We start from the raw sequence: 12,195 nt of genomic DNA on the forward strand, positions 1-12,195 counted from the left end.
TGGTTGCCCTCAAAAGCCCGTTTGTATCTGACTATATAAAATGTATCTACTGCAAGTCTGAAAAGGAGGGTCGCACACCACTGGTATAATCCACAAGTAAGTTTACCGGAAACTTCTCAGAGAACATGGTTCTGCCATAGTGTTCTGTCTGAAGTCTCCAATAAAGTTTCTTGTGGATGATACCAGTGGTGTGCGACCCTCCTTTTCAACTGGCATTAAATCAAAGTATTTTCACAATACTTATAAGCAGATGTCCAGAGCACTCCACCCCCCTTTACATCAAATATCAAGAGCTCTCCACCATCAGAAGTCAAGAATCCTGCACCCTTCCTTACATTACAGTGCACCCCCTTACTGTGTGTGTGCTGCTTCCGGGAAGAAGCATGGGGTGGAGCTTCATGAAATGGCCTGGAGGGCTGCATTCGGCTCCCAGGCCCTGTGTTTGACACATGTGCTATAGAGGTTGCACAGGCAGTTCAACTCCAGGATGGCACATCAATATGTGTCATTGCCAGAAAGTTTGCTGTGTCTCCCAACACAGTCTCAAGAGCATAGAGGAGATTCCAGGAAACAGGCAGTTACTCTAAGAGAGCTGGACAGGGTCATAGAAGGTCCCTAACCCATCAGCAGGACCAGTATCTGCTAATGGCATCCCAGTCTTAGTCCGTAGGGTTCAATATTGAGTTGGCCCACCCTTTGCAGCTATAAGGCTGTCCACAAGGATTAGGAGTGTGTCTATGGTGATGTTTAGTATCCCCTCACTTAGTACCTAGGTGCTTTTTGACAATATTGTCAGTTCTTTTGGGTGCATGGTCGCCTATACAGTCCCAACTCCATAGGGGGTATTTCCTTGTCTATGGTAATGTTTGCCCATTCTTTCAGAAGTGCATTTGTGAGGTCAGGCACTAATGTTGGACAAGAAGGCCTGGCTCGCCGTCTCCGTTCTAATTCACCTCAAAGGTTTTCTATCTGGCTGAGGTCAAGCCAATCAAGGTCCTCCACCCCAAACTTGCTCATCCATGTCTTTATGGACTTTACTTTGTGCACTGGTGGGCAGTCATGTTGGAACAGGAAGGGACCATCCTAAACTCTTTCCAAAAAGTTGGGTGCATGAAATTGTTCAACATGTCTTGGTATGCTGACACCTTAGGTGTTCCCTTCACTGAAACTAAGGGACCAAGACAACCCCTGAAAAACAACCCCACACCATAATCCCCCCTCCATCAAATGATTTAGACCAGGGCACAAATGAAGGTCCATAAAGACATGGATGAGCGAGTTTGGGGTGGAGGAACTTGACTGGCCTGCACAGAGACCTGACCTCAACCCAATAGAACACCTTTGGAATGATTTAGAGTGAAGAGTGTGAGCCAGGCCTTCTCGGCCAGCATCAGTACCTGACCTCACAATTGTGTTTCTGTAAGAATGGTCGAACCTTGTGGACAGCCTTCCCAGAAGAATTGAAACTATAATAGCTGCAAAGGGAGGGCCAACTCAATATTGAATATTAAACCCTACACCTAAGACTGGGATGCCATTAAAGTCCATGTGTGTGTAAAGGCAGGCGTCCCAATACTTTTCATAATATAGTGTATATATTTTGTATTTTATTATTATTAATTATTATTATTATTTTTTTTTTTTTTTTGCAAAGTGGAATATCTGTTTTAATGACAGCATGGTCAAAATGTATGTAAATATCTAAACTATCTCTAATTACATTTTTAACAGTGTCATATAACACAGATAACAGCACAAATGGAGTGACGTGTCGGTCCTGCCTCACAGTCAACTCTGACTGGTGCTACAACTCCAACACTATTCGTTGTACTGGATCTGAGACCAAATGCCTTCTGCAAACCACAAAAATAACAGGTAACATTTAAATAATGAAAAAGAATATTATAACAACAATGGTAAGAATATTACTATAAACCCCAAAGACATGAGATGGCAATGTGATGGTACAAGCTGGTGTCTAATGCTAAAGACTGATTGTGCATGTTTACACAGACACTCCCGTGTCCTAGGTTTATCTTGGGGGCAGCAATAGTAAATTCAGGCTGACGTCCCCTGTGATTAGTGGTCATCTCCTGTGGCCTCTTACAGCAATTGGAAGCTTCCTGTGGCCAGTAGGTATCTCCTACAGTGGATGGGTGTCTCCTTCAGCCTGTGGGTGTCTCCTAGAGCTTGTGAGTGTCTCTTGCATAGTGGGTGTCTCCTGCAGCTAGTGGGTATTTCCTGCAGCTGGGGGCTGTCTCCTACAGTCAGCAGGTGTCTCATAGTTTCAGCTGGTGTCTCCTACAGTCAGCAGGTGTCTCATAGTTTCAGCTGGTGTCTCCTACAGTCAGCAGATATCTCCTATAGTGGGCTCCCTCCAGGCTCACCTGCCCTCTGCCTATCCATTATAATGCATGTGCTTCTATTATGGAGGCTCTCAAAATGTAGTGTTAAGATTCCTAGAGTAAGCAAGTTTGGGCTCTTTCACACAGGCTTTCCTTATGTCCGCAAATCATCCTATTTTTTTGCGGATGATTTGCGGACATAATGTAATTCTATGGCATTGCGGATGTCAGTGGAATACCATCCGCTGACATCCGATTTCCTTCCTTTCAGTTCTGTTCCGTTTTTTCGAACGGAACAGAACCCTATTTTTCCTCCGTTCAAAAAACGGAAAGGAAAGAAAATCGGATGTCAGCGGTGTCATCCGCTGACATCCGCAATCCCCATAGACTTACATTAGGTCCGCATATCATCCGCAAACGGATGGGATGATATGCGGACCTACGGAGTGGATGACAGAAATGTCATCCGCTCCGTGAAAAAAAAAAGGACTGCAGCGGAGCTCTCACACGGAAAGCCCGTGTGAAAGAGCCCTTTCTCCTATTTTTATCAGGTGTCTTCTACAATCAACTGGTGTCTCTCACAGTCAGTAGGTGTCTCATACAGTTAGAGGGTGTCTTCTAGAGTTAGCATGTGTCTCTTTTAGTCAGCAGGTGTTCCCTATAGTCAGCAGGTGTCTCCTAGCTTCAGCAGGTGTCTCCTAGAGTCAGTGAGTGTCTCCTAAAGTCAGCAGGTGTCCCCTACTTTTATCAGGCTTCTCCTACAATCAACCGGTGTCTCTTACAGACAGCAGGTGTCTCCTACAATCAGTAGGTGTCTCCTAGAGTCAGTGAGTGTCTCCCAGAGTCAGCAGTTGTCTCCTACTTTTATCAGGCTTCTCCTACAATCAACCGGTGTCTCTTACAGACAGCAGGTGTCTCCTACAATCAGTAGGTGTCTCCTAGAGTCAGTGAGTGTCTCCAAGAGTCAGCAGATGTCTCTTACTTTTATCAGTCTTCTCCTACAGTCAACCAGTGTCTCTTACAGACAGCAGGTGTCTCATACAGTCAGCAGGTGTCTCCTAGGAGTCATTGGGTTTCTCCTATAGTCAGCGGGTGTCTCCTACAGTCAGCAGGTGTCTCCAACAGTCAGCAGGTGTCTCCTACATTAATTGGGTGTCTCCAAGAATGAGAAGGTGTCTTCTACATTCATTGGGTGTTTTCTACAGTCAGTGAGTGTCTCATGCAATCAGTTAGTGTTTCCTGCTGCTAATTGGTGCCTGCCTCGCTGATTATGGTTGTTTCCAGTAGCTAAATTGTCTCAGCTACCATCATATGTCAACCGTTAATATGCAATTGTCTTTGTATCCAGTCTCTTAGCAGACTGGATTACAGTCACCCCATGTCTATGGATCGTTTCTGTAACTTTCCAAAACAGTCTTTTTAACATATAACTAAAGAAATTATGATTTGTTTCTTTGCAGGGACACAGCCAGTAACAGTAGCTATGAGAGGTTGTGCTACGGAGGACATATGTAGCTTTGGCAGCCAGTCCTTTAACTCCAGCAGTTTTACATCCACATACAAATATATCTGCACAAGTCGGAGTATTCGCATGTACAGTCTTGTCTCTGCGCCAACCCTGGTTTGGATTCTTTTGGTGAAATCTTTATTATGAAACATCTACAGCAGATCTGTGGTCAGTGATGTTATATATTTATTAAATGTGAATTCCAAGGCTTTGTTCGTTCCTACTATGTGGATCTGCTGGCGGAATCAACATGTAGAAGACTATAGCACGAGGAGAACTTTTGCCCCAACTTTCACTTCAAATAAATGAATACCCTAAGCCAGTGATGGCGAACCTTGGCACCCCAGATGTTTTTGAACTGATGCTCATGCACTTCGCAGTGTAGGTGAGCATCATGGGAAATGTAGTTCCAAAACATCTAGGGTGCCAAGGTTCGCCATCGCTGCCCTAAGCAGTTCCTTTGTACTGGCTTGTGACTGGTGGGTGGTGTTGGGAACTTAGATGCAGAAATCTCTCCCTTGAGTCCCCACCATCTGTCAAATAAATAAATAATGGGTAGTGCAATTTCCAAGCATCCATTCACAACTGAATCCGTTTTGGAGGGACCCCTCGAGGCTAATATCGAAGAATGAAGTCAAGTTAAAGGTCATCTTTGTTTTTCATCAATTCTTTTTTTCTGTATTATATATAATCTATTGTGTTTATGACATATGCTAAAACCCGCGAATACTTTATAAGAAAATATGTATAGAAAATACATAGATAAATAAATAAAATCATGAGTGGGAAATGTTGGTGTGTTTGATTTCTATTGAAAAATGTCAATATCCAACTACATTGCCAAAATATATAAATTAACCACTTTACAACCGGAGGATTTTGCTGTCTTCCGTCCAGGCCACTTTTTGCGATTCGGCGCTGTGCGACTTCAACTGACAATTGCGCGGTCGTGCGACGCCGTACCCAAACGAAATTTACGTCCTTTTTTTCCCACAAACAGAGCTTTCTTTTGGTGGTATTTGATCACCTGTGCGATTTTTACTTTTTGCGCTATAAACAAAAAAAGAGCGTTTATTTTGAAAAAATAACAATATTTTTAACATTTTTTTATATGAAATTCCCCCCAAAAAAGATGTAAAAACCAATTTTTTAAAAAAATTTTGGCCAATTTGTTTTATGCTACATATGTTTGGTAAAAAAAATCGCAATAAGCGTATTTTGATTGGTTTGCGCAAAAGTTATTGCGTTTACTAACAAAGGGAAAGATTTCTGTCATTTTTGGTGTTTTTTTTTTAACGCGTAATGGCGGCGATCTGCGATTTTTTTTGCGGGACTGCGACATTGCGGCGGACAGACCGGACCCCTGACTGACATTTTTGACACTTTTGGGGGTACCAGTGACATTACTGCAGTAATCAGTGCTATAAATATGCACTGTTACTGTAAAAATGACACTGGCAGGGAAGGGGTTAATTTTATTGGAGAGGGAGGGGTTAATGTATGCCTGGTGCTTACTGACGTGTAGGGGGGGAGGTGACTGAGTGATTCATGGACAGATCGGATGTCCAGCTATGCTGAACAGTCCGATCTGTCACTCCCTGTCACTATGGAGATCCGCCCGCTGTGTTTACACACAGCGGGCGGATCTCCAGACTCGATCCCCGACGATCGGGTAAGAGCAGCGGCGATCGCCGCTGCTCCTCCCCTGGCCCGACTCCCGCTGTGAATGAAAACAGCGGGAGCGAGCCTCCGGCGGCTCGCAAGCGCCGACCAGAAGGGGGAGTGTCCAGTCACGTTAATACTACGTGACTGGACGATAACGAACCACTCTGCCGCAGTAGTATTACTGTGAGCGGTTGCAGAGTGGTTAAAGCAGTACTTAGGTTCAGCCTTGAGTATGTAGCCCAAAACAATGAAAATAATACCGCTCAAATGTTGCCCAAACCTGTATCATTCGGATCAGCATGTGGATAGGCTTGTGCAAGCCTGATAGGTTTGTCAGGCTCCAGTAGACTTCAACAAAATGGCAGCCATCTGCAGACAGACACCCACTCCCCAATGCATGATATGCAGACACGTTTTGTCCTTTTTTGGGGTTTAATCATAGAGTCCTCTACGATTAAGCCCAGGAAAGGACAAAATGCATCTGAATTGTCCTCTAGAGGGGGAGAACAGGAGCTATAGCCATCTTTTACTCATTCCATTCACACTCATGCAACAGGGAATCGGTGTCTAAGTCACAGATGTGTTTCATCCTTTTCGGTGCTTAATCATACAGACTTCTGTGATTAAAGCCCCAAAAAGGGTGAAACGCATCTGATGAGTTCTCTACAGGCGGAGAACATGAACTGAAGTCATCTTTTATCCATTTTTGCAAAAAACGAGGACCAATGCGCTACCCGGAAGAAAATCTGACCCCAAAAACCTTGAATGATGTGTATAAAATAATCACAAGAAAATGTATAAATAATGTGCAAATCAGAAAATATGAAAAAGCAGCCAAATTTCAATCAGTGTCCCCACTGTGTAAAATGTAATAAAATCAAATAAAAATTGGCGCTAATTCATGTGGAAAAATCTTGATGTAAAAAATATATATATATTATGTGTAAACAGTGTCCCTAAAAATATTGTGCAAGTGGGCAATGATGTGCAATAGGTGGAAATATAAAATGATTATCTTCAACAATCAAATCCGATGTGAAAAGATGATGTAGAGCAAACTAAAAAATGAACGGTACAGATGGATAAAAAAGTGTAGGTATGATGGATAAACCAAATAATAATAAATAAAAACAGTAGGTGTAAATAAGGGGAAAAAATAAAATATAAATAATAACGTACAGATGGACAAATTCTCAAAAATTCCTAAATCAATAATAAGTAAATATAATTGAAAATATATATATATAAAGTCCATATAGTGAATAAATGGTGATATCCCAATAAGTGACTAAACAAAAACTTTGTGAATCAACACCCAAAATTTCATGCAGAGGAAAATGCTGTCTGGTGATCGTGTGCTCAAATCCAACATAAGTGTGCACTAGCCGCTCACCTCCTGCACACTCAGTAGAGCGTGTTTGAGAATAATCTCATTCAGACCAATGGTTGCCTCCGGAATGGGTCACCTCCGGATGGATGGATGGATGGATGGATTAAATGGATGGTTGTCACCAAAAAAAGGGGGTCCTAGCTTCTTAGTTATCCTTCTTAGTTGTCCTTCCCAGACCACAGACTTGCTAATGGTTGTCAAATGGCTCCCATTCCACGCAATTGTTCTCAGATAGGGGGATTCAAATAAATGCCATCATGGTGCAGTATGTCATCACAGATAAATTTTAATGAATAGAAATGCACTTACATTTAAAAAGGGTATTTGCAGCAGTGAATTAGAAAGCAGCCGATGCGGTGCCAAACACAAAGATACCTCCGGCTACGGCCGTAAGCCGGAAGTGACATCACCCGGCTCCTCCCAACACGTTGCGTCACTGACACACGTGACTTTTATCCATTCACGCTTATTCAACAGAGAGGCGGTGTCTGTGTGTGGACAGCCACCATTTTGTTGAATATTAGTATTGAGAATACATACTTGTGGGAGCAACTATCAGGTTATTTCAGCTACTTTTGACTAAAGTTGATACCGAAATTCAGATAACCCAAGCCACATCTGATTTCCAATAGTATTTTGGGCAGTTTGGATTTCCAAAAGGCTCCTGGGAGAAAGTGACCAAAGACTGCTCTAGAGAGTATTTCTGCTTTATATCTGATTTTGCTGAGTCACAGGCTCCATCTTCTTTTCTTAGTATCCCTAGCTCATATGTTTTTATTCTTTTTTTATTTTTTGCCCCCGTCATCCCATCACGATAGATTGCCAGGGGCTTCTAAAACCAATTTGCAAAATTTGGCATAATGTTCTGCACTGCACTTTCTGTGATACTGGTTCATTTTCCTTAGGACTTCCCTGAAACTTGGGATTCTTTGAATTTGAAGGTTTTAATTTAATTTATTTAATTTTTAATGGAAGCTACAAGTTTAGCCAAACCACAGCTGATCAAACTGTTCAGAAGTTTGCTCATCTCTATAATTGGAAATAAGACTTAAAGTGGAAGGTCAGTTAAAAACGAACTAACTCTAAATCTACTGGCAGCCACAATCTAAGACTAATCTATCGAATCTATCTAAAGCAAAAATTGTTATACAAAACGCTTCTGAAGCCGATCTGATCCGGTCTTCAGCAGTGGATGCTGTGTGCAGGAAAATGCCGACAACGGCTGGGAAGTGACATCAACCATAGGCTTACTATGGGGCTTCCGTTGTCGGCTGCCTCTCCTACACAAGCCTACATAGAGAAGTCGCCGCTGACAGCTCAGCGTGGGACCAGACTAGAGAGGGTACAGAAATGGTATGTTTAGTGATTTTACAAGGTTAGATAGCTATTCGCAAGTCTATCCAATGAAATGTTTTGGCCTTATATACACAATAAATGGGAAAGTGACCGAAACTTTAGGATACATGCTGTCTTGATAGAAGTTGTTACAACCAGTTTCTATTTCATTTGATTAAAAAATAACACAAATAGACCATCTGAATATTGATGAGGGCCTAGCCAATCCTTGGGGAGATGAGCCTAGATGGTGGCTGGGGAAGTTGGTTGTCTTCCTCAGCAAGGCTAAGTTCCCAGCCTTAAAGGGGGTTGTTGCTATTCTATGGCAAGCCTTGGATTGTGGTGCACTCTCTGAGGTCTCAGAACTGGAGACCTGAAAACGACCTGGAATTGGCTGCAGGACTGCACCAAAGGGATCTGGTCTTGAGAAGGATTTTTTCCTTTCTCAAAGGAGGTGTACGGAGGAAAGTGGCAGCCTTGGGGACTTGTGTGTAATGACTCTGTACTGATTCCTTGTGACTGTGTGCTTTTGGGATATAAGTGCCGAACGGGTCTCAGATACTGTCCATTCCCCTGTCCTCAGTGTCTGCGGTGTCCTGGACTGTGAGCTTTGTGAAGAGTTCTTTCCTGTACTGTGAAATGTTCCTGAAGTTGCACTGGTTACCTACAGCTTTGCAATTGTGCAGGGTAACCGGGTACCAAAAAGATTTGCCTCAAGGTCCCCAGCTGTAAGGGTTCTAGACTGCCATTTCATTGATGTTGCTTTGAAGTATCCCATGCCCTAATCGCTCTCCTGTCTCCAAGCAATAATTTACAAAAAGACATTCCCCGTTTATTGGGGCTGGAGGGTTGGGTAGATGGTAACCTCTGCACCAGGCAAACCAGCGGCCCCTACAGGGGTAGTACTACACTTAAAATATAATTAGGCCCCCATGCAAAAATTAGGGTATTCACAAATATCCGTTACTTTTTATTTCTAAAAATACACTATTTATTTTACTATTAAAGGATTACATGTGCACTTTGCTTAGTCCTTGGCTCAGAACTTCAGTTTTTTGTGTGTGCTTCTTCTCTTTAGTATACAGCAACTTGCCCTGACAAGTTATACATTTAATGTGCTGGTTGCTGGCAAAATGTGGTCCCAGAGTTGGAGGCTTCATCAAGCCTAATTCTCCAGTATCCAATATAGGATTTATATGTCTCTGAGAAGAATGAAAATCCAGTTTCCTCCCTGCGAGACATGCATATTGGAACCGCTCACCTTCTATGGATGAGAACCCTAGGTGTCACAGAATCTTCTTCACACCATGACTTGGTTCAACACAGTCACAATACACACACACATGCTTGGGCCCCATTCACATCTGAGCATAGTGGAAACTTACATTTCTGCATATGATTTTGTTTTTTTTGCCTGTTTAGGAGCATTTCCACTCATCTGCTATAGGATTGTGGGGTGCCACAAAAAATTAGAGGAGGGAAGGGCAAGAGGGAAGGAAAGACTGAGAGAATGAAGGATGGAAGGGCAGAATTAAATAATAGAGGGGAGGAAGGGCAGGAGGGATGGAAGGGCTGGAGGCAAGGAAGGCAGGAGTAAAATAAAGAAGGCAGGAAGGAATGAAAGAAGGAAGGAATTAAATAAATAAAAGAAGGAAGAGAAGGAAGGAAGGAAGGAAGGAAGGAAGGAACAATTGGAGGGGGAGTAAGAAAAGGAGAAAAGGATAGAAAAATTGGAGGGAGGGAAGGAAAAGAATGATAAAAAGGGGTTGAAAAAAAGGGCATGAAGGAATAAAGGGCAGGCGGAAAGAAAGGCAGGGCTGATGGAAGGAGGGAAGTGATGCTGGAGTAAATATAGGGGGGGAGGGAAGGAAGGAACGGCTGGAGGGATGGAGGAAGGGAAGGAAGGAAGAGAAAGAGGGAAGGATTAAATGATTGAAGGGAGGGAGAGAGGGAGGGAAGTAAAAGAAGGGTGGGAGGAATGGAAGGAAGGGCATGAAGGAAGGAAGAGCTGATGGAACGGTGTAAGGGCAAGAGTAAATAAAGGGGGAGGAATGATGGAAGGGCAGTAGGGAAGGAAGGGCTGGAGGAAAGGAAGGAAGGAAAGGAGAGGGAGGGAAAGAAGGGTGGGAGGGAGTGAAGGAAGGAAGAAAGGAAGAGTATGCAGTAAGGATGGGCAAGAAGAATGGATGGAATTAAGGAAAGGGAAGGGACAGAGGGAAAGAAGGGTGGGAGGAATGGAAGGAAGAGAGAAAGGAACTGCAGGAGGGAAGGAAGGAAAGGCTGAGGGAAAGAAGAAAGGAAAATTGAGATGAAAATAAAGACGTTTTCCTTATAAGAGTGTACAATTACTGTTCTGGAGTTGGTGTGGATGGCCAGTTTCTGACCCCTGTGTTTTTTCATTCTCATCCTTCCTCCTCTACATGTCCATTGTGGATATATTTCAGGGAAACAAGAGTTTAATTTGATTTCCATTGCTAATCTTAAGGTCATCATTACATGAGCTGTACAGACAAGACAGTGAAACATGTAGAGAAGTAAAGACTTGCTGTATCATCTGTCTGCTTCCTTCAGGCAAATAGCTCCTGAAAGTTTCCAGATGTCAGCTTTCACAGATCCACACTAAATCTCGAACTCCGTCCTTCTATTTGGAATTGTAAATGCAAATTAATTTCCTTCTTTTTAGGGAAAGCCTTTATCAATTAATTATTTCTTTGTGTTACACTTTGCAACTTCCCATGCCAGGCACTGAGCAATCACATCGTATCAGTCCTACTGTATATTTTGGAAACCATATAGATACTGTAAGTGGCTACATTTTGCTAATGATTTTTCAGACAATATCAGTAAATCATATTAAATGATTTAGGCAAACAAATATTTATTTATATTGTTTGATTATAACCTAATCTAAAAAATGGATCCTAGCAGGAGCTGAAGACATAAAAGCAGCTTTGGCTGTAATGCTTACTGCAACATGTCCTTATACCACTATTTGCAAGGTCTGATTTCTTCTTATTTACACAGTGATTTGACTGGAAAAAACAAGATTGATACAGTAGATAGATGAAAGACAGAAAACGTAAAGATAGATAGATAAATGGAATGATAGATAGAATAAAGATAGATAGATAGATAGATAGATAGATAGATAGATAGATAGATAGATAGATAGATAGATAGATAGATAGATAGATAGATAGATAGATAGATAGATAGATAGAAGGGAAAATAAGGAAGAAGGTAGGGAAGGAAGGAAGGAAGGAAGGAAGAAAAGAAAGAAAGAAAGAAAGAAAGAAAGAAAGAAAGAAAGAAAGAAAGAAAGAAAGAAAGAAAGAAAGAAAGAAAGAAAGAAAGAAAGAAGGAAGCTATTAAATAAATAATACATGTTGTTCAGAATAAGAAATAAAAGCACCACTCAATACATAACATCCAGACTGATATTTGACTTAAAATCAGTACGAAAAAAATCGCCAAGAAAGAAAGAAAGAGAGAGGGAGGAAGAAAGGAAGGATGGCAGGGAGGGAGTTAGGAAGGGAAGAAATGAAGGAGAGAAAGAGGGAAGGATGGAACGATTGGAGGGAGGGAGGGAAGCAAAGAAGGGACGATTGGAGGGAGGAAAAGAAGAAAGTCAGGAAGGAAGGAAAAATAAGGGTGGGAGGGATGGAAAGAAGGCCATAAAGGAAGAAAGAGCAAGAGGAAAGGAGGAAGAGCTGAGGGAAGGAGGAAAGAGTGGAAGGGTAGGAGTAAAGTGGGGAAAAATAAGGAAGGAATGAGGATAGGAAGGCAGGAAGGTAGGAAGGGGAGTAAGACAAAAAGCCTCAGTTCAAAGTTCAGCCTCATAGAGGAAATTCAGGTGCACACCCTGGTTGCAACAGAAGCATATGGAAGAAATGGACTGGATGGCAGCACTCCAAAAAATTAATCCTTTATTGAAGAAAACAAAAATGCAAAAA

At 42.2% G+C, this 12,195-nt stretch overlaps 1 protein-coding gene across 1 annotated transcript in view; it reads left to right on the top strand.

The window, feature by feature from the left end:
* LOC309568136 (phospholipase A2 inhibitor gamma subunit B-like) overlaps positions 1–4,060 on the top strand; it is an 8,628-nt gene extending 4,568 nt beyond the window's left edge. The window contains exons 4-5 of the mRNA XM_082273740.1: positions 1,732–1,875; positions 3,806–4,060. Of these exons, the coding sequence (XP_082129866.1) occupies positions 1,732–1,875; positions 3,806–3,999 (338 nt within the window). The 3' untranslated portion in view covers positions 4,000–4,060. The remainder of the gene's footprint in view (positions 1–1,731; positions 1,876–3,805) is intronic.
* The last annotated feature ends 8,135 nt before the right edge of the window (positions 4,061–12,195 follow it).

This window comes from Pelophylax lessonae (assembly GCF_965119305.1).
Source record: "Pelophylax lessonae genome assembly, chromosome: 12".
Classification (NCBI taxonomy): Eukaryota; Metazoa; Chordata; class Amphibia; order Anura; family Ranidae; genus Pelophylax; species Pelophylax lessonae.